The sequence below is a fragment of the Monodon monoceros genome, unplaced genomic scaffold (assembly GCF_005190385.1).
Source record: "Monodon monoceros isolate NGI ecotype Baffin Bay Population unplaced genomic scaffold, NGI_Narwhal_1 Super_Scaffold_2, whole genome shotgun sequence".
NCBI lineage: Eukaryota > Metazoa > Chordata > Mammalia > Artiodactyla > Monodontidae > Monodon > Monodon monoceros.
Window position 1 is genome coordinate 81,714,309 of NW_021703776.1, and position 22,108 is coordinate 81,736,416.

The 22,108-nt window shown below is 55.0% G+C and overlaps 1 protein-coding gene across 11 annotated transcripts in view; it reads right to left on the reverse strand.

Annotated features, from left to right (window-relative positions):
* IMPDH1 (inosine monophosphate dehydrogenase 1) overlaps window positions 1-22,108 on the reverse strand; it is a 32,785-nt gene that overhangs the window by 3,832 nt on the left and 6,845 nt on the right. For 2 of the 11 annotated variants that reach the window (XM_029234136.1, XM_029234130.1), the window contains exons 1-11: window positions 8,234-10,108; window positions 5,001-5,102; window positions 4,783-4,857; window positions 4,269-4,475; window positions 4,030-4,117; window positions 2,994-3,193; window positions 2,254-2,344; window positions 1,933-2,028; window positions 806-949; window positions 567-711; window positions 121-264 (exon numbers count right to left, since the gene is read on the reverse strand). In XM_029234136.1, coding sequence (XP_029089969.1) covers window positions 121-264; window positions 567-711; window positions 806-949; window positions 1,933-2,028; window positions 2,254-2,344; window positions 2,994-3,193; window positions 4,030-4,117; window positions 4,269-4,475; window positions 4,783-4,857; window positions 5,001-5,102; window positions 8,234-8,407 — 1,466 coding nt within the window. In that variant the 5' untranslated portion in view covers window positions 8,408-10,108. Of the gene's footprint in view, window positions 1-120; window positions 265-566; window positions 712-805; window positions 950-1,932; window positions 2,029-2,253; window positions 2,345-2,993; window positions 3,194-4,029; window positions 4,118-4,268; window positions 4,476-4,782; window positions 4,858-5,000; window positions 5,349-6,601; window positions 6,865-8,233; window positions 10,109-10,381; window positions 10,599-22,108 lie in introns of those variants that run through there. The other 9 variants (XM_029234133.1, XM_029234134.1, XM_029234131.1 and 6 more) reach the window with 9 other exon arrangements.

The following is a 22,108-nucleotide window of genomic DNA, read 5'->3' on the forward strand; positions in this document are numbered from 1 at the left end:
GAGAGAGAGAGAGAGAGAGAGAGAGAGAGAGAGAGAGAGAGAAAGGAAATGGGAAATACGGGGGCACCAGGAGCCTCCCTGATGCCCCCCACCCGCTGCCCCTCTAGTCATAGCACTCACCGCAGGACAGACAGGCTACGGGCACCGATATCCTGGCAGCCATGCTGGATCCCCGCTATGAGGTAGGGCACGAACTTCTGAATGGAGCCTTTGTCCTGGATGGAGCCCGAGACACCCTGCGCGATCTTCACCTTATCTCCCTCGCTGCACGGAAGGCGGGAAGACTGAGCCCCGCCACCCATGGCTCAGGGGACCCCACCCCACCTCTCAAGGGTACCAGCAGAGGGGCTACCACCCAGAAGGACCCCCAAAGCCGCCACTCCCTGGGCTACAGCATAAATAAGCATGGATTCCGAGTCAGGTGGCCCCGGCACCACCCCAGGTCTGCAACTTGGGCCCTGTGCCTGGGGTTCCAGAACTGTAATATGGAGACTGGGTGCCACCTTGGGCAGTCAGAGGCTCGGGTGGACCTGAAGGGCTGGGAGCTGATCTGCCTGAAGTAGCACCTGAAGTAGCGTTTCTGGCTGCCGCTGCACTTCTCCATGGCGTCCAGCGAGCCCATGCCCCGGTACTTCTTGAGCCTCACACCATCCGAGAAGAAGTACTCGCCGGGGGCCTCCGTGGTGGCAGCGAGCAGGGAGCCCATCATCACTGCAGTGGTCGGGGGGTCAGCGCCTCTAGCCCCATGGCCCTCCCACCGCCCCCCCACCGGCCTGCCCGATCCCCGGCAGACCTGCCCCCTCACCTGTGGAGGCACCAAGGGCCAGGGCCTTGACCACATGCCCCACGGTCTGGATGCCACCATCGGCTATGACTGGCACCCCGAAGCGCCGGGCGTACTCAGCCACCTTGTACACGGCAGTGCCCTGGGGCCGACCACAGGCCATCACTGGGGACAGTACACAAGATAAAGGTGTCAAGAGCAAGGGGAGCCAGGTGCAGTACAGGCCCCTTTCTCCTTGTGCCCTGCCTCCACTTGGGAGAAGGGACAGGGCTGGATGTTAATGTGGCAAAAAAATAAGTGGCAAATAACACGAGGTGAACGCACTCCAGGAACCTGGACCACCCCACCTACAAGAGCACTACGGGGACTCCGGCGGCAGCATCAGTACTGGCCTCAGCCTCACCTCTCTCCAGGTACTAGTTCCCTTACAAAGTTACTAGAGTTAGGTACTCACAGCCTCCTTTGGGATATTGGCTTGCATTTCTTTAAGTTTAATTGTCCAAGGTCCTTAAGTGTTACATTTCTAAGTGAGAATTCTAAGGAACCAGCACTTATCTAAGGATGGATGCAAGGCTGGATAAAGGAGAAAAGAAGACTTCTCTGGTGGTACCTTTGTTTGTTTTGTTCTTATTGCACCCCAAGGTTTAGAACAACGCCTGACACACAGTAGGTCCTCAATTAACATTTGTTAATTTGTGGAGAAGGCCCACATCTCACCTCAGGGGTCAGCTAATGCGAAGGTAGACAGTTAAAAGCAGAGGCTTAGAGACCAAAGTGGGAAGATGTTTTGGGCAGAGAAGACCAAATGGGTCATTCAGCGTTTGGGAGACATGACCAGACATGACCAAGGGGCCAGATACACCAGTCTTGGGCCTGCAGACTGGGCTTCCTTGACCAGAATCTGAGAAGCAGACTGGCACACACCCCAAACTCACGGTAACCTCATCTTACACCTGCCTCCCCCAAGTCAGTGGGCTAGACAGGCAGAGTCTGAGCCTGGGCCACCCCTGAACCCACCATCCCAGAAAGGGGCCTGGCTGAGTGAGCACGCTGCGTGCATCTGTGGAGCGAGACTGAGGCCCCAGGGCCTGTGGAGGGTGACTGGGGCGTTCTAAGTGGCAGTCACTCACTCTCCTACTGACACCCACCTTCTTGGGTGATGCAGATGGAGCCGCAGCCCATGCCCACACGTAGCCCGTCCACACCAGCATCAATCAGGTTCTTGGCCTGAGCTGCTGTCACCACTGGCGGGGAGGGGGAGTGGGAGAGGAGGAACAGTGTGAGGATGGGTTGCCCCTGCCCTGCCCGGGGGCTTCCTGGGACCCCAGTCTACACCTCCCCTTCACCTACTGTGACCAAAGCCCATTCATTCAGCTCCCTGCCCCTCCATGCCAAGAGCGATGCCATCACCAGGGAATGCCAAAGGACAGAGAAAGGTTACACAGTGAGGGGCAAGGGCCAGCACTCACCATTCCCCCCAATCACCTGGAGGCGGGGGTACTTCTGCCTGACGTAGTGCACCATGGCGATCTGATACACAGAGTTCCCTTGGGATGAGTCCTGTGAGAAGGGGGACGGGAAAGCTTAGGCTTGGAGGCGGAGAATCCTCACTGAGGGAGGGGGTCTTAAGTGGACAAATCCTGAAACTGTATCAAAGATATATGAGAATACACCTTTGTCTTTTTCTGGGAAGACAATGGACAGTTCTCGGCCGAGTCTCAAAGGGGCCTGCCTTCCCCCAAAGGTTAAGCACCCCTAACATATAGTCTCACAGCAGACAAAGCCTTTTCATACCCACAATATGGACTGGTTCTCACAGCAAAGAGATGGTGCCTGCGGTCGTATCCACTTCCCACCAACTCACGAACCAAACGGAATTACTTAACCTGTTGAGCCTCAGTTTCCCCCTCTGACAAGTGGGCATGGTGATTGTGCCTCAGGGGGCTGTTGTGAGGACTAGCTGAGTTCACCTGCATAAACGCCTTAGTGCAGCGCCTGGCCAGTGGAAGGTGCTCACTGAATGTGAGTGGTAACTATTAGGGCCAAGTTATGAGTGCGAAGGGGCCCCAGAGGGGTCCACAGTTTGTTCTGAGCTGTCAGAGTACCAGCGACCCTCTCAATTCTGACCCCGGGCTTAATTAGAGGTGAACCTGGTCTCCGTAAGCCTCAACTCTACGGGACAGCCCCTGCTCCAGGGCAGGGTCCGTACCAGCACTATGGCGTCGGCGCCCGCCTGGGTGAGCAGGTCCAGGCGGTATTTGTCATCCTCACGGGTGCCCACGGCCGCCCCGCACAGCAGCTGCTTGTGGGAATCCTTGGAGGCCAGAGGGTAGTCCCGGTTCTTCTTCAGGTCAGTGCGCGCAATGATGGCCACTAGCTCGTCTCGATCGTTGACAATGGGCAGCTTCCCTGACAAGGAACGCAGGGGTGAATCGAAGGAGCAGGCTTCTGAGGGTGGGGTAGGGGGATAGTGAGAACGAAAACGGACCAGGCCAGAGATTCCACTGCAGTACCCAAACCAACCACTAGGTGGCAGCACCCACCCAGGAAGCGCTCCTAGGGACCTGGCTCTCTGCCCAAGGAACAGGAAGCAAAGAAACCCAGTTCCTGGAGCTCTTCCTGCCCTGTGGCCTGGCCGGGCTCAGTGGGCAGCCCCTGAGCACTGGCAGCCTTTCCCCTGAAGGGCCACAGGCCACAGTGGTCAAAAAACTCCTAGCTAGGGCACAAACACGAGGCTATCCTGCAGGGAGGAACGTGTGTCCTGCCCAACACCACCCCAGAAAACAATCCAGTACGGGCCAGGGGAGCATTTCCCAGTGGGTCCCACAGGGACCTAATGAATATTATGTCAACAGCCTCAATGTCAAATAAATTTAACCACAAGACTTCTCAGAGCCTTTGATAAAGTAACGTACAATTCTTTATGCAAGATGGGGAATACAGAAAAGCAGCATTTTTCAGACTTGTAAGAAGAACACGGAGCCCTTTTTTCATGATGAGTGTTTCACAGGACTAGTCGTTTTGGGAAATATACTGTGAAGATGCCAAATAAGGGATGGGCTTTCCTGAGCCAGGAAAAAGACCTCAGAAGTCACGCTCCAGCCTGACATCATTCAAACCTTCCCTGAGGCCCAGCCTAGTTGCAGGGACAACCTGCAAGGCTGTGAAGGAACAGGGGGCTCTGGGGTACAGGGAGCCGGGCTGGGGGAGGGGGGGTCTTGCATTTTCCGCCCCCTCCCTGGTACCTTTCTTGCTACGCTGCAGGATCTCGTTTGCCTCTTTCAATGTCACACCCGCTGGAGCCACCACCAGCTCATTCCGCGGTGTCATCACCTGTGGGGCAAGGAACATTTGCCTGCAGGTTGGCAGGTGAGAGAGAAGGGAGCCCGGCCTCCCTCTGGTCCCTGGTCACAGGCACCGGCCTGAGGCCCCGGGATGTGCGGTCCTCTCTGCCCCAGCCATGCTCTCCCTGCCCTGCGGGTACCTCACTGAGGAGGGTGGTGTGGTCCTTCTCGGCAAGGAAGTCGATGTCTCGGGAGGTGACAATGCCCACCAGCTTGCTGCCCATGGTGCCCGTCTCAGTGATGGGGATGCCAGAGAAGCCATGCCGGATCTTGGCCTCTAGCACGTCACCCACGGTGTGCGAGGGGCTCAGCACCACAGGGTCCGTGATGAAGCCCTGTTCAAACTTCTGCGGGCAGAGACAGGGGAAGGAAAAGGCTGGAAGAAAGCTGGAGGTGTGTACAGTCTGGCCACAGGGGGCCGAGGGTCTCCTGGCTGTGCCACAGGGGAGCCAGGGCCCGCCATGGAGCAAGAGGCCAGTGGGGAAACGAGGGCTGAGCCCTGCGCTCCCACTGTGGAGAAGGGCAGACAACACCCCACAGCCACCAGCCAGGGAGCGCACCGGCCCGCAGAGCTGGCAATGGGAGGTTGGGAGGGCCTGTGAGGCGGAGGCTGCCAGAGGGCATCTTCTTTCTCATGATGGGCCTGGTACTCGCCTTGACCTTTCGCACCTCGTTGGCCTGGAACTCTGGAGTGCAGTTGTGGTGAATGAAACCGATACCGCCCATCAGCTGGGGTTGAAGGGAAGAATGGTCAGAGCCAGGGGGCCAACCCTCCTCACTCTGCAAACCCCGCCTCTGATTCCAATTCCTCCTGACGCCCACCCCACTTGGTCCTCTTGGCCCTGGGGTCCCCACCCAGGTGCTCAACTCACAGCCATTGCGATGGCCATGTCAGCCTCTGTCACAGTGTCCATGGGGGAGGAGATGAGTGGCGTCTTCAGCGTGATCTTCCGAGTCAGGGCTGAAGTCAGGTCCTGAAGATGGAGACACAGGCTCTGTGAAAAGTTTTATCATTCATTCGACAGACATTTACTGAGCTGCTATATGTACCTGGCACCAGGACAGGCCCTGGGCATACAGCAGTGAGCAAGGTGCATGAGGTCTCTGCTACCTCTTCCAGAGCTTATACTCGGAAGGAAAAATGACACACACGAAACGTGCACACGGTGATTCCAGTTGGGATGATGGCTCCAAAGGAAACAAACGAGGCAAAGTGACCACTGGAGAAAGAATGTGGGGATTAGGGAAACCTCTTTCTTGGGAGGCGACAGATGAAAACTAATCAAGTGAAAGTCCCCAAAGAGGGACTGTTGTTTCAGGCTGAGGGAGCTGTGTGTGAAACCCCGCCTCTGATTCCAATTCTCCCTGAGGTGCGTTTAAGAAAGAAAAAGCTAGTAGAGTGGAGGGAAGGGAAAGAGGCAGGAGCTGAGGGCTCAGAGGCAGGGGGCAGGTCAAGGATATGCAGCCTTGAAAGGAGCTTGCATTCAATTTTGAGATGAGAATCCACTGGAGGACCTCAGGCGGAGGAGAGACATGATCTGATTTAAAGAGGTCACTCGGGTTCCGATGTGGAGATGGGATTCTAGGTGACCAGGCCTGAAACAGAGAGACCACCAGGGAGGCTGCTGACAGGTCCAGGCGGGAGATGCTGGGCACTAGGAATGTGGAGGTGTGGGAAGCAGTCTATTAGACATCCAATCCAGGGGAATAGGTGACTTTGGGTCTGCAGCTCAAGGGAGAGCTCAGGACTGCAAGGATTTTCAGGAAGCATTTGCCTGTGAGTGGCAGCCAAGGCCAGATCACAGATTCCTCTGAGATTCAGGCCAACAGCTGTGGATCCTAGCCCTCAAAACTCTCAGACACAGACTTTGCTATATAATTTTTTGGAGACACAAAGGCCCCTGTGGTCCATTCCCAGACCCTGGCTGAGAGCCCTGGCCCTGCAGTCTAGAAAACTGCCCCTTTTCCTCTCTGATCCTAGCACAGGAGAAGAGCCACAGCCTCCTGACATAGGCCATAGGACAGGGAGACCCTTGACGGTCAGGGGGGCTTCTCCCATCCCTCTCTTCCTTGCATCCTGCCCAGGATCTGGCACAAAGCCAGGGTGCTCAGAAACTGAACAGCCAAACCAAGAAGGTTTCCTGGTTGCTGTCACAAGGGGAATATATCCAGAATAGTCCTCATTTCCCCCTGAAAAATCTGTCTGGGTCAGCACTGGCTACACAGGCTGGACATGAGCTTCCCCAACGTATAAGTGATCCAGGGACACTCGGGCCCTCTGCCATTTCATGAGAATCAGACCTGAATACATATCAATGATAACAGCAACAGAAAAACTTTTTTTTTAATGTGTATTAATTTATGATAGAATAGTCTAACTTTTCCATGAAATGACTTACACCCATCAGTATTAGCCCCTGGGCTCCTATAGGTTTGTCATATGTTAATTGTGTAAAGGACATTGGTCATTCACCTGGTTTATTGCTGAGCCCCTCCAGTTAAGGGAGGCACTGTTTCCTTGTATTTGTCCACAACCTAACTTCTTCTTTTTTTTTTTTAAACCTCATCTCTTTTTCTTTTTTTTAATGTTTTTAATTTTATTTATTTATTTTTGGCTGTGTTGAGTCTTCGTTGCCGTGTACAGGCTTTCTCTAGTTGTGGTGAGCAGGGGCTGCTCTTTGTTGCAGTGTGCGGGCTTCTCATTGCGGTGGCTTCTCTTGTTGCAGAGCACAGGATCTAGGCACATGGGCCTCAGCAGTTGTGGCGCACAGGCTCAGTAGTTGTGGTGCACGGGCTCAGTAGTTGTGGCGCACGGGCTTAGTTGCTCCGCGGCATGTGGGATCCTCCCGGACCAGGGCTCGAATCTGTGTCCCCTGCACTGGCAGGCAGATTCTTAACCACTGTGCCACCGAGGAAGCCCCACCATCTAACTTCTTCAAACCCTCTTGCCAGTTCTTATATATCATGGATCCACAAACAAGTCTGTCCACCTCTTCCAAAGTCTCCATAATCTTACTGGCTTCTATGATGTCTTTGCTCAGCACTTCAGACAAAATCCAGTAAGTAATAAAGCAGCCACACCCACGTGCATGCCCACCTCCTCCCTGGGCCTTCCCCCCCCACCGGTACGTGGGCCTCTCACTGCTGTGGCCTCTCCCGTTGCAAAGCACAGGCTCCGGACTCGCAGGCTCAGTGGCCATGGCTCACGGGCCCAGCCGCTCTGCGGCACGTGGGATCCTCCCGGACCAGGGCACGGACCCGCGTCCCCTGCATTGGCAGGCGGACCCCCAACCACTGCGCCACCAGGGAAGCCCCTCTCTGGGCCTTTTTGAACCTCACCTCAGGCTCTGTCAGTGAGCCCTCTGGCCTCAGGGCAGGCCCACCTCTCAGGATATCCCCAAATCCCCATAGCTGCCTCTAACCCATTAGGCATAATCCACTGACTGTGCCAGTTTCTCTGACAGCACTGAAGGTTACATCCACCACATTCCCAAGAAAAGTCTCTCCCGGGAATTCCCTGGTGGTCCAGTGGTTAGGACTCTGCGCTCTCACTGCTGAGGGTCCGGGTTCAATCCCTGGTTGGGGAACTAAGATCCCACAAGCCGCAAAAGGGGCAAGGTGTAGCTTTTTAAAAAAAGAAAAGTCGGGCTTCCCTGGTGGCGCAGTGGTTAAGAATCTGCCTGCCAGTGCAGGAGACACGGGTTCAAGCCCCGGTCCGGGAAGATCCTCCTACATGCCACAGAGCAACTAAGCCCGTGCACCACAACTACTGAGCCTGCGCTCTAGAGCCTGCGAGCCACAACTACTCAAGCCCACGTGCCACAACTACTGAAGCCCGCACGCCTAGAGCTTCTGCTCTGCAACAAGAGAAGCCACCGCAATGAGAAGCCCACGTACCACAACGAAGAGTAGCCCCTGCTTGCCGCGATTAGGGAAAGCCCGCACGCACAGCAATGAAGACCCAACACAGAAAGGAAGAAAGGAAGGAAGAAAGGAAGAAAGAAAGAAAGAAAAAGTCTCTCCCACACCCTGCCCTTGAGCAAGAGATCAGCCTCTGGCACCACATACACAGCCCCTCTACCCCATCAGTGGAAGAGGTACTCACCACCTCATCAGCTGTGAAGTCTATGAATCCTGGGAGAATCAGGAAATCGCTGTGAAGAGAGGAAAGTGACTGTTCCTGGGTGAGGAGGGGTCCCTGAAAAGGGCAGGGCCTGCCACGCCAGGGGAAGCAGCATGGGGGTGGGGAGACGGGCAGAGCCTCTGAGCCCCGAGCCATGTCAGGACTGAACCACCCTCACGCCCCTCGCTAGCATCTTGTCGACTTTAGCCCAGAGAGCTAGAGCCAAAGGCGGCGTAAGCTCTGTGGTCCTAGGGCGCCACCAAGGCAGTGGGCCCCAAATGTCCATTGCCTTCAGGGCTCAGAGTTCGTCTAGGAACCTAGACGCTCCCATAATGCTGCACACAGCAGATATGGTGCCTGCCCTTGAAAACTTCTCGATCTTGAGAGGGGGAGACAATAAATAAACACAGAATATACCTGAGAACAGTTTAGTAGGGCAGCATGGCATGAACACCACACAGCACAGGACAAGCTGCACGGCCCAGTGCCAGGGCTGCTGAGTCACACACGGTTCAGAACAGCACAGAGGGACCCCAGGGGGCTGAGTGCGGGGCATGTTCTGACAGAGCAGGCATTGCTAAAGGTTTGCCCAGTTGGACGGGAGCAGCCAACAGACATGGCCTGTGATGGGAAAGGGGAGGAAGGGGCCTTATAGTTAGGACCAGGACGCTGGGGGCCCAGCCAAAGCATGGCAGTGGCCAACACTAGCGCGGAAAGGGAATGCAGGCCTGCATGGGTAAGGCAAAGCACAGTGTCACTGCCCAGGAGCCCTGACGGGTTCAATTTCCCTGAAATCACAGGGCCTAGACAGACACAACCAAAAGCAAATGCCGCATGGTGTTCAGGAACACCCCCAACCAGACTAAGCAAAGCCATCGGGCACCCCAGGGCAGGAAGGAAAAGCTACGGGGTGGACGGGAGGGGTGGGGTCTTTAATTTGCCCCAAGGCCTAGAACAATTTCCCTAGGAGACTCCACGGAAACTATATCATAGATACTTTATCCCCTCTCATCAAAGACCACCAAAGAAATAAATCTTCACTGCCCCTGTCCCTTGGCAGCCCTTCTTCTGTACAGTGAAGAGGCCTCTGTGGCTCACTTAGAGGCAGGGAAGAAATGCTGGAGTCTGGGCCTCTCGGCATTTTCTAGGTATTATATACACCCCTCACCTGGCCCACACCCCAGCTACTCTGACAAGGAAGAGGAGACACTCCTCAGGAGTGACTGGGTATCCTGGTGTCCAGGGAAACCGCCTGCCAAGCAGGAGTGCTTACAGGCAAAGGCAGGAACTGGCAGGAGACGGGGCAGGGATGCTCTTGGCTCACCAGCATCCTCACTCCACCCCAGTCCCAGGTCCTGATGCTCTTTCCTGGCATCACAGTCCTGCAGCCAACAGAAGAGCTAGTACCAGGCCTGCAGCCAACAGGACAACGGGCCCAGGGCCCACGGAAAAGCACGTTACGCCAGAGGCAAATGGATAGGTCTTGTCCTCCTCAAAAATCCTGGGTGAGGTGGGCTTGGGTGGGTGATAGTCAAAGAATACTCATGCCCGGGGGGCACCAGTACTAACTTGTAGGCAGCCAGGGGCACAAGTGGAAAGACGGCTGGACTGGACAGTGGAAAAAAAGAGCCATCCCAACTGCCCAGCTGGGCATCTCCTGGGGGCAACACCCAAGCAGCTGCCTTAGCTGGGCTCCAGGGCCCCCTCTGCCCTCGTGGTGACGCTGGGAGTTGAGAGGGTGTCGTGGACCAAGGTCTGGGAAAAGTCTCCATTACTCCCACATCTCGCGTTCCCACACGCCCCAAGGCCCCTCCATGCGGCCAAGATGCCAGTGAGAGGAGGAAGCGGGCAGGCCGGACCCGGATCTAGCCAGAAACGGGGCATGGCACCGAGGGCCGCGATGTCGCTGTGCCACGTCCGTCTGCTCTCGGCGCGGGCCGCCTTCCTTCCCTTGCCCAGCCCTCCCCCCCCCCCCCCCCCCCCGCCCAAGTCGCTCTAATCGGGCCGGGGACGCGGGCGTCACCAAGGGGGGAGCTGTGCACGTGCAGGGCCGGGGCCGGGAAGGGCGGGGGGGGGATCACGGCGCGTTAGTGCGCGCACCCAGGTAGGGCCGAGGCCCCCAGCGCTTACTTGTAGGTGAGGCCGTCGGCGTTGGCGAACAGCTGCTGCGCAGTGAGCCCATCCTCGGGCACGTAACCGGTGCCGCCGCTGATCAGGTAGTCCGCCATGCTGCCAGAAGACACCGCGACCCGACATAAACACCCGCGCGGGCCACCCCGCTACCGCTGCTGCCGCTGCTGCTACTGCTGACGCCGCGCCACGGCCACGCTGCCGCCGCGGGCAGGGAGGGCCGGGGGCGGGGGCTGCGGCAGCGGCGGGGCGGGCCCAGGGCGCCGCCCTCCCCTCCCGCCCCTCCTCCGGGAGCCCGCCGCCTCCTCCGCCCGGAACAGCACAAAGAGCCCCGCGGAGCCCGGCCCAGCCGCCGCCGCCGCGCGCACGCCCAGGACCGCCTGCAGTGGCACAGCGGCCACTCGGGACCGGGGCGGGGGAGGACGTGTGGACCCAACGGGAGGAGGGGGCTGAGCCAGGCCGGGACACGCCCCCTCCACCGCCCCACGTCCCGCCTCCTAGGCTCCCCGCAGCGCCTCCCCCAGGCCCGCCAGCATCCTGGGCCACCCCAAGCCGTCCGACCCCGCCGGCCTGAGTCTCCCCTGGCCCTACTCCCCAGCCCCAGGGTTACCTCTCACATGGTTTACCTTTCCCAAGACTAAGGCTCAGACTTTAACCAGGGCCTGGAGCCCTGAGGAACTGGTTTGGGCTGACAGCTCCCCAACGCAGCAGTTTGAGGTTGTACCCTCCGGGCAGTGCACCCGCCCGTGCTCCCCACAACCGGGCATCAGTCCTACGGGTGACAATGACAATCCCTGACCTTTGGGTGGCCTTGGAGCCCTCTGCAGTTTACAGGAGTTTTTCATAAATGATCACATTTACTCTACAATCTATTAATTGCCAATTATTAGGTGTCCCACCCCACCCCTGCTTTACAGATGCAAAACCTACAGTTCAGGAGGGGTTGGAGACAGGTACTACCCCTGATCCAATGCTTCAGTCTTACGTCCTGTCTCATCCCCAGATCAAAAAGTAGTGTGGATACCGTAGGTTTTAACCCCAGAGGGGAAAGTTTGCTTTTATTTGGGAGGGTAGCGTAGTGGGAAGGTGAGGGAGGATCACAGGCCTGGCCTAGGCAAGTATGTATAATATAAATTAGGGCAGAGGCTAGGGAAGTTTTGAGAATTTCCCAAAGCAGACATTTGGTGGCCCTGGGCCCAGCAAGACCCAGATTTCTACATGAAGGTAGTAAGAAGGTGGTAAGGTAGTAAGATTAGGTAGCAAGTTGATTCACATGGGAGGAGGTGGGGTGTCAGCGGGCAGACCCTCCCGCTTTGCGTGGCCAGAACTACTGACGCTACTGCCTGACCAGAAGCCAGAAAGTGATTTCCACCCCTCCCCCACACCCTCTGCCCCAGGCCCAAATGCCTCGCTCTCCTCCCTCTGTCCTCCTATGGTCCCTACGGCTCATTTCTTGGTGAAGTGAGGGAAAGCTGGGCCAGGGACACAGTCCTCTCTCTGGCAAGGTGGCTGTCTGTGGTACTCCTTCCATCCCCAGCCCTCGAGGCTGGGTTTGTTTACCCCTCACCAGTGTGGTGGCAGCCAGGCCCAAGGGAAACTCCCTGGGATGCCCAGCCCCCCAGTGACGCCCGGGGACGCTGCCAGGAAAACACAGCCTGTTCCATCTGCGTGCAGAGGGGAGGGGGGCTTCCCACGGAGCGGGGGTGTCGAGGCCTGTGAGGCCGAGAGTGCTGCAGGGGCTCGCAGATGCCCACAGTGCCCTCTTTCTTACTGTAGGGACCAGAGAAATCACAGGTGCCCAAGCTTCCCTCTCCACCCAGGGAGCCCCAAGGAGCCTCCTGATGGGGGCCTCTGGAGGCCCTCTGGTGTTGAGAAGGGGGGAGAGGGCCTGCTGGGGTTCTTTGCTGAGTGGGGATTGGGGCCAACTTGCTAGGGATGCCTGGGACGTACTTGATCCCTCAGCACTCACGGACTCATCCGGAGGGCCTGAGCCATATGGGGAGGAGGGTTATCCTGAGGGGACCAGCACTAGGACCTCCTACTGGCCACCTGGAGGCAGAGCAGTGAGACCAGCCACAGAAAGCACCTGGCCACTCAGGGCTGTCCTGGGCACCTTTCTAGCCATAGAAGGATGGGGCTAGGATAGCATTGCAGGCACAGCACACGGGCTGCCCCTGTGGTCTCCCTGGGTCTCTGAGGGACCTGCCCTGGGTCACTATCTCCTGCAACTAGGGTACTATTCTATTCAGGGTTCCACCAGGGCTGGGGCCCAGGACAGCAGCTGGGTTCTGCCATCTCAGTTGACCTCAGCATGACACCTGCCCCAGCGTAGAACTCAGAACCAGAGGAGGAGGCTGCCAGGCTGAGTTGTGGGGAGAGTCCTCTTCCTGGCGGCCACAGACCTCACAGCCCCACACCCGTCTCCTCCTGCTTTGACCTGTGTCAGGGCTCCTCGTTACTCTAAGCTGCTGAGCTCAGCCCTGGGTTAGGCTGTCCTCTTCCAGAAACTGTTAATCCCCCCCCAGCTTTCCTCCTCCCTCTTCCTGATCTTCCCCCCCGCTGCTTCCTCCATGGGGAGGAGACACCAGGCAACCAGTGGCCTCCTCAGCTCGAGGAAGGGCTGTTGGTCCCCTGAGGCTCCACACCTAGCAGCTGCGAGGGCAACGGAACAGAACAGACCCAAGCCCCTTCAAGCCCCTTCCTTAGGACAGGGGGGGCACCCATAACCGGGCAGGGAGCCCAGAGGTCTCTTTCTAGTCCGGGGCTATTTGAAGGGACAAGATTTCAAAACACTTCCGAGGGGAGAGGTGGGGTGGGGGAGCGCTAATAACATTGTTGACCTGGGTTAGGGGACATAGCTTGCCCAAGTTCAAGCCAGAGAGCAATAACTCTGGCCTCAGACCTAGACTTCTCATGGAACCCTGTCCTCTTCCCACAGCTTTAGGCTAGTGATGGCAGATGGAGGTCTAGCCAGCAGGTTTTGAATCTCATTACACCACGTGGCTGGGTCTCAGGTTTTACACAGACTCTTCAGAGTCTGGTGGGGGTGTGGGGATAGTACAGGTGCAGAAGTACAATCTGGAGAAGGGATGCTCCTGGTGTTCTGAAATGATACTTTTGCAATACCTTCTCCAACCAAGGCACTGCTTCCATCAAGGTCCCGTGTGCCCCAGCACACTCTCTCACCTCCTGTAGCTTCTCTCTACTGTCCTGGACCCTGAGCCCCAGTAGCTGGATTTCTAGGATGGGAGGAAGGATACAGTTGCCAGAACCACTGTCAATTCTAGAGAGCCAGCCTGCGGGGGCAGGAGGGGCCAGCCTTCACCCAGCAGCCCCTTAAGCCGTTAAAAGTTCTTACATAAGAGGCCAACCCCTGGGCAGAGCTGCAGGGCTAATTCCCCCAGACCACCGCCCACCCCACCCCCCCAAACCCAGCTTCCAGGTCACTTCCCCAAGCTGCTGAGCACCAACAGATGGGACAGGGAAAGAAGTCCAAATCCTCTGGACCGGAAGGACAGTGGGATTGCATTTCAAGCTGCGATACAATCCAGAGATTAGCCACTGTCTCCTTTTCAGTCAGTCCCCGGGGGCCCAGATCAACACCTCCACTCTTCCTCCAGTGACCCTAACAGACCCCAGCAGGGTAAGGGCAGAGGGGGTTTTGAATCTTAGGAGAGACCCTGGGGTGAGCTGCACTGGCCACCTCATCAGACCTCAGTGAATGGTGAGGGGGGGACGGTGTCCTCACTCGACTCCGAGGAGGCCCTCCATCTGGACACCTACACCTGCCAGGAAGACTCTGAAGATAGTTCTAGGAGGAAACGGCTAAGGAGGAGTAAGCAAAGTTGGACATGGACTCCAATAGGCTCGGTTTGAATCCCAGGAGTTGGAGCCACTTGGCTCAGGTGTGTCGTTGAGGTCAGATCCAGGACTAAAATTTTAGGGATCGTTCTTCCGACCTGCTCCCCGGTGCAACACAGCACTGAACCTTTTCCACACTGCCTGCCTGCATCCCCCAACCAAAGCTGGGTGCGGGGCGTCTGAGCCCGGTTTCAGGAAGTGAGAGCTTGAGGCGGTAAGAAGGCATGGGTGGTGGGACCTACTCTTCCCCTCCCCCGCAGCGCTGCCTGGTTCCCAGAGCCGCCGCGCCCGCCCCGGATGCGCCCCGCGCGCTCTGCCCTGGGCGTCACCTCTCAGGCTCGTAGCCGGCCTGCAGCAGGCGGGCGCTGTACCGCTGCGCCGCCGTCTCGTGTCCCGGGTGCTGCCGGGCTCCGGGCTCCGGAACATCGGCGGCTCCGCCTCCCTGCAGCGGCGGTGGAAGCGGCCCCGACCCGGCTGGCGGAGCGCGCGGCTCCTCCATGCGGACGCCGCGGCTCAGGGCGGGTGGGCGGGAGCCCCTCCGCCTAGAGGCTCCCCGGCCCGGGCTAGGGAGTGAGCGCAGCCCAGTCTGGTCCGGGGAAGGGGCGGGGCCGCCGAGGCGGGGCCTGCGTGCCGGGGGCGGGACTCGAGTGCCGGGGACCTGGTCGCTCCCGGGAGGGAGTCCGCTGGGCTTTCCGCGCTGGCAACGCTCTCCCACCGGCCACTCTACGCGGCTGCCCAGATTCAGCCCGTCTCTCCCATCCCCGGATCAGCCACAGGATACTGGGAGACGGAAGTGGAACTGCAGAGGCCCTCCACCCTTTCCCGCCGTCCAGACCTTCCAGTTTCTCCTGGCCCCTTCTAAGGAAAACCAGAAAGGAGCGCAGAGTATTATCAGAGGCCAGAGTTTTCTTCGCGTCTTGTGTGGGCGCCTCTGCCTCTTGCGAACGAAGGCACGGTCCTTTGAATCACCTCCTACCGGCCAGCTGCAGACCTACCTTGCTAGGGCAAGATAGGCGGGGAGATTATCCATCTTCCTTTGCCTACTGCCCCCTTTGCCTGCTCGACACACTCCTTTAGACAGGAGGAAAACAGATTTTCCTTAGCCCTTACCTGCCACCACGTGAGGAAAGAACAAATAAGACTGCAGTCTCCTTAAGGAAAAGGGCCTTCTCTTCCCTTGCCTGGGGTACCCCATAACCAGGGAGTGGGGTTGAGCACACAGGTGCTCAAACTTCTTCATCTACTGACTAGAAAGCATACTTTTTCCTCTTTCATAATTGTTATGACTAGCAACAGTGATTGAGCACCTAGCAGAGTTGGCAAGTAAGAGTCCTTGCCCTCGGGCAATTTCTTTAAGGAGACAGAATAGATAGAAAATAAACAGTTGACAATTCTCATACTATATATTTTTTTTTTCACAAAAATCTGACAATCTGAGGGAGCAAATGGTAAACACTAAACGACTGTGGACTAAGATGCATTTTAAGGAGGCAGAGTTAAGGATCAGACTTTTCAGCAACTATTTCACAAAGGAAACTGAATTTACGCAATGGTAAGATCTTGGATTTTATCCTGCCTGGTACCTTTTCCTATACATGTACACACCCACTCCCCGGATTCGAGATCAAAACAATTTCTCTAACAGCTCAGCCACACGTGAATGCCATTATAGACAATTATTTTTGCTACAGCCTGAATGTTTGTGTTTCCTCAAAAGTCATATATTGAGGCCACTGTCACCTTCTGAGATGGCCCACACTCTGTCTGTGGAGTGTGTTTCTCTCTAAATAAATCAACTTCTGGGCTTCCCTGGTGGCGCAGTGGTTGAGAGTCCGCCTGCCAATGCAGGGGACACGGGTTCGTGCCCCGGACCGGGAATATCCCTACATGCCGCGGAGCGGCTGGGGCCGTGAGCCATGGCCGCTGAGCCTGCGCGTCCGGAGCCTGTGCTCCGCAACGGGAGAGGCCACAACAGTGAGAGGCCCGCGTACCGCTAAAAAAAAAAAAAAAAAAAAAAAAAAAAAAAGATTATTACCATGTTCCTGCAGGTATCGCAAAGAGGCAAGGGCAGACTAAGACTAATCTAAATTGTACGCAGTGATGAAGTCATTTTTCTGGTCCCTATTTGTGAACTGATCATTCTAGACACAGAAAGAGCCAAAACACAGGTTTATGACTGTAAACAGGAGAGGTAGTATATCAAAGATGACTGGGATTGGCAGTTAGGTGGGCCTTGGTCCAAATGTGTGTTTCTTACATATATTATATTATATATAATTCTTATATAATTACCAAAGTCACAATCTCTCTCTGAGCCTCAGTTTCCTCATCTTTCAAATGGAGTTACAATATGTATCTCATAAGGTTGCTTTGCCATTAGTGAGATAACACAGGTAAACTTCCTGGCTCACGGTAGGCTCTTAATAAACAGAAGTAATGATTATTTTAAGCTAAGTAAGCTGTGGCTAAGTTCTACGCTTTTGACCCACAACTAAATGCAATGTATTATAATTTCTATTACATATTCATTCAATAAATGCTCATTGGGCACCTCCTATGTGCCAACTGGGAGTGCATGCTGAACAAGATGGTCATTGTCTCTGCTGCCGTGGGCCTTAACGTCCCCTGGGGCAGAAAGACAAACAGGCAGTGGGAGTACAATGTGCGAAGGGTTCTGACAGGGGAGGACCCCTCTCCACACAGCCCAGACTCCTGGGCAACACACAGAACATAGCCAGTTGTTCTGAGAAATAAATGAGTCAGGGTCCACTTCAAAGATCCCTGGAGGTAGGCAGAATATGAAAAATAAATGACACACACATACATGGTGAGTGGGCCCTGGCAGTGACTGAGACCTGGTCTCACTTACAGAGTGGCTCTGTCTTTTCTCCAGAGCTTGTTGGCTACAGATGAGATTTACCAGCAAACTATTCATTAAAACAATCACATAACCTGAGGGCCTCAGTGTGTCATATGAAGGGATTTTACCTGTAGTAATTTCTAGACCGTGGTCCTCAGGACATTTGTGATGTCTGGGGACATTTCTGAACGTCATAACTAAGGGGGGGGAGGGAGTATATTACTGGTGTCTGGTGAGTAGAGGCCAGAGATGCTGCTAAACTCCTACAGTGCATGAGACAGCCCTTCACAACAAAGAATTATCCAGTCCCAATGTCAGTAGTTGATATTGAGAGACTCTGGTCCAGAGGAACTATTTGAAGAAATGGGAACTAAAGAAAAACTACTTAATTTTCCTAAAGCCACAGGACAATGGACTGTTTTGGCTTTTTGTACGTGAAAGAGTTATGTATCCTCACGGGGCCTCCTCATCTTAGAAATGAGAGTATTAGATTTGATCTTGTAGGAAGTCCTTTCCAGTTTGAAATTTATGAATCAAATACATTTATAGGATTAAGATGCAATTAACATGGGGCTATAAGATTGAGGGATGGTGGTCAGTCCGGGTGCTAGTGTGTCTGCACTTCCTTACCTTCCAGACTTCCTGAAGTCAGGTGCATAGTCCATTCATCAAAAACGTATGGAATGAGGGCTTCCCTGGTGGCGCAGTGGTTAAGAATCCGCCTGCCAGTGCAGGAGACACGGGTTCGAGCCCTGGTCCGGGAAGATCCCACATGCCGCGGAGCAACTAAGCCCGTGTGCCAAAACTACTGAGCCCCTGTGCCACAACTACTGAAGCCTGCACGCCTAGAGCCCGTGCTCCCAACAAGAGAAGCCACCACAATGAGAAGCCTGCGCTCAGCAACAAAGAGTAGCCCCTGCTCACCACAACTAGAGGAAGCCCGCACACAGCAACGAAGACCCAACGCAGCCAAAAATAAATAAAATTTTTTAAATTACATTTTTAAAAATGTATGGAATGAGGGATTTCCCTGGCCGTCCAGTGGTTAAGACTTTGCCTTCCAATGTAGGGGGTGCGGGTTCAATCCCTGGTCGATCCCACATGCCTCACGGCCAAAAAACTAAAACATAAACAGAAGCAATATTGTAACAAATTCAATAAAGACTTTAAAAATGGTCCACATCAAAAAAAATCTTTAAAAAAAATGTATGGAATGTGACTTCCCTGGCAGTCCAGTGGTAAGACCCTGCACTTCCACTACAAGGGGCATGAGTTCGGTTCAATCCCTGGTCAGGGAACTAAGATCCCGCATGCCAGTGCGGTGCAGCCAAAAAATAAAAAATGTATGGAACACCTATGGGCAAGGTGCTGTGCTTGGGTGTTAGAGGGGTGCAAAGAGGAATTAGATACAGCTCTTGCCCTAGAGTTACCTACAATGTAGGAGGGGGGAAAAAGCAAGGATAACTATAAGAGCAAATCAAAGACCAAAATTAATTGAGTATATATGCATCAGACACTAGGACAGACACTTGGCATACTTTTCTCATTAATCCTACTTCCCATTATTTATTATTTTTCAGGCAGGGAAACTGAGGCTCAGGCAGGGTAAGCAGCTTGTCCACAGGCAGACAGCAATGATTGGTGGGACCCAGGAAGGGCCCTGGGCCTGTTTCCTCCAACACCTGAGGCTTTAAATATCTTCCTAGTAACTCATCTTCTCTTCCCTCGTACAGAACCTGACACCATTAGCGGAGAATCTAATACAAGGTACGTAGCCCATCGCAGGGGACTTCAAAAATAGTTCAGATTATTTTGTGATTCAGATTTTGATCTAAGTATCACTTGAAATAAGTGGAGTTTAGCGTGGAAATATTTTTATTGTGGGTTCCATTTATTATAACAAAGCTTCTGCAGTTGACAGAGCAAAGTTCCTTGCCAACAGTTGTTCCTCAAGATCTGATGGTGGGAAGAAAGTGGACTGACCTTTTAGAAGCAAATATGAGTATCTCCAACCCATAAAAGCGTAACTTAGGCCAAAAGGCAGCTATCATAAAACTTCTCCTTCACGTTTAACGTTTGTAAAGTGTGCATTGATTTGTTCAACAGATAATTATGGAGCACTTGAGGTGTGTAATAGTGTGCTAGGCACATAAGGGCACACAAAGGAATCTAGCCTGGAAAATGAAATATTAAAAACTAAATAACAATATAAAGAAATGGTTCCCAGCTGGGGACAGTTTTGTCCCCAGGGTTCATTTTGAGATGTCTGAAGACATTTTTTGGTTAGGGATGCTCCTGCATGTTCTGGAATAATACTTATGCAATTGGTTTTTTTGGTTGTCACAACCAGAGGGGTGCTATGGGCATCCAGTGGGTAGGGACCAGGGATGCTGCTGAAATCCTAAAATGCACAGGCTAACCCCTTACAACAAAGAATTATCCAGCTCAAAATGTCCATAGCACTGAGGTTGAGAATCCCCAATATAAAGCAATTACATTCTCGTTGGTAATGCCAACTATGTTTAGAGAAGTTGCAAGAAGAGACCCAACGCTATAGCTGGAGTAATCAGGGACAATTTCACAGAGGAAAAAGGACTTGCCTGGGTCTCTGAAGGAGTTAGGATTTAGGAAGGGAGGGGGCCTAGAGGGGACATTCTGAGGAGGGAATATTGCACGGGAGAAAGTGCTGAGGGTGAGGTGAACTAGGAGGTTTTTGAAACAGTGAGCAGGCCATCCTGGATGGAGCATTATCTCCACTCCACAGTCTGGGGGTTGGGTCAGGCTGGTGGTGTCACATCTCCAGGTGACAGATGAGGAAACCAAAGCACAGAAAGCTTGAGAGCAGATCCTGTGATGGTCTCTGAGCTGGAGAAGAAGCCAGTCCTCCTGTTGCCCGGGCCCTGGGCTTTCTCCACCGTAGTCCCCCTCACCTGAGCCACGGTCCCACCCTGGACTGGTATCTGCCATGAGACGCATCACCCAAACAAAAGCTTCCTTCTGTCCTGAATCCAGCTGTCCTACTCTGGAAGATCACTATTTCTTTATTTGAAAGGACACCCTGTAGAAATCTAAACACACACACACTCACACACTTCTAAAGCCAGAAATGGAGAGAAAGGCTGGTAGAAAATGGAATCATGTTCTAAAGAACACAAACTCAAAATTAATAGTCAGTCAACAGACTAGCTGGGGGAAGAGCAGCCAGGTGCTCGATAGAAACAGAGCAGCTTCTGGCTGGCTGTGGTGCTGTCACATGGTCACCGTGCCCAGGAGAGGGGGGGCGGGGAAGCGGGGGGCAAGGAGCGGGGACAGGTAGGTCTTAGGTAGGTCTTCAGAGCAGATGAAATGGGGAGAAAATCTCACCTGGTGGAGGGGAAGGGAGAACCAGGAGTTTCCCACTCAGACACTCCGAGGAGACTAGACCAAGGTGCTGTGAGGACAAAGGCCGATGCTGATCTGAGGAGGGAGGGTCCAGGGTCCTGGGGAACCATCACAAACCCCCCTTCCCGAGTCTGTTCTGACCACCTGGAGTCTTTCCTCTCCAGTGTACATTTAGGGAAGAAAAGACCCGGAGGCAAAGCATCTGGGAACAGGGTCAGAAAAGGGTGAAAAGGAGAACAAAGGGCAGCTGTTCTAGGCTAGTTGAGATGATGCGGGGCCTGGGACTTGGGGAAAGCACCAAGTGGATTGCCAGGGGCAGCTACAGGCTTCACAGAGTCAAGGAATCATTCACCTGTGCCCTAAACATTGAGGAGGAGGGGGATGAGGTCAGAGGAGAAGGAGCACGCTGGAGATTAGATGAGAAGTCCTGCGGGAGGCAGAGCCCCAAACCTGGGTCTCACTCCCACGCCTGCCGGCCATCCACATCCAAGGATGGGGTCCATGGGAGGAAGCGGGACCCCGGTGCCGGCATCATGACTCTTCTCCCTCACCCCTCCTTATCCCAGCTCTGGCCTCCAGGGCTTAAATAGATTGATAGCTTTGCCATGTGTCACCCAGTTATTGATCGCTTTTGCATCTCCAGTGAGGATGAGGTTCTGGTCATGCAGGGTTGGTGCATGGGTGAGCGTGGAGCGTGGATTAGGGTGGTGGGTGGAGATCACTGGTCCAGGAAACATCTATGCCAAGACCACAGCAACTCCTTGTGCCCATGCCCACAGCATCCTCTGCACTGGATCCCCACAGAGATGCCCTTCCCCTCACCCCCAGGGGCACAGGTGGCACCAAAATCCTGTCTTTGAGAACAGTCTGTCCACCCTCCCACGCTTTTAGTTCCAACCATTTCCCAGCCTGGCTGCATAAGAAAAATGTAAGCAATGTGCAGACTGCACTTTTCTCCTGCCTGGGAGAAGGCAGGCCCTGACATTATCACAGCCACAACAAACCCCGGCCTTCACCCCAACCCACTCCTGCCTCTTGCCCGGGGCTTGAGCAGAGGGACGCAGGGCACTGGTGGGGCCAGTTTGGGCCCAGGGTGTCAGGGCAGGCCCCCTACCCTGGTCATTGCATGGTGTGGCCTGGGGAGTGGCTACTGTGGGTGCTTCTCAGTCCCCAGGGTGCTCCGAGGGAACTGAAGGCGGGAAGGGGATGATGTGCCCATCCAGGGAGGGAGGGTCATTGGGGATCAACTTTCCCAAGTTTGGAAAGAGCCCCCCTCCCTCCCTGCCTGCCAGCCCCTGCCTCTTGCCTCCTGCCATGTCACAGTGGGCAGTGGGACAGAGGGCAGTGGAGAGAGGTGAATGGGGCCTCCACCTCCTCCTTGGACTGAAGGCCTGGATGTTGGGAGGCGGGGAGACAAGGGGGAGGGCCCAGTCACAGGAGTGGTAGCCCCATGCCCACCTCACCTCCCCAAGCCTCCCTCCACCCCCAGGCATAGCCTCCCACTTGCCTAATCCGTCCACGGGTACCACTGGGAGTGTCACCTCCCCACCCTGCTCCCAGGCCTTGAGACCCTGCTGGCTCCCACAGGCTGTGCTCCCTCCTGCCCCACTCACGCACTCTGTGAC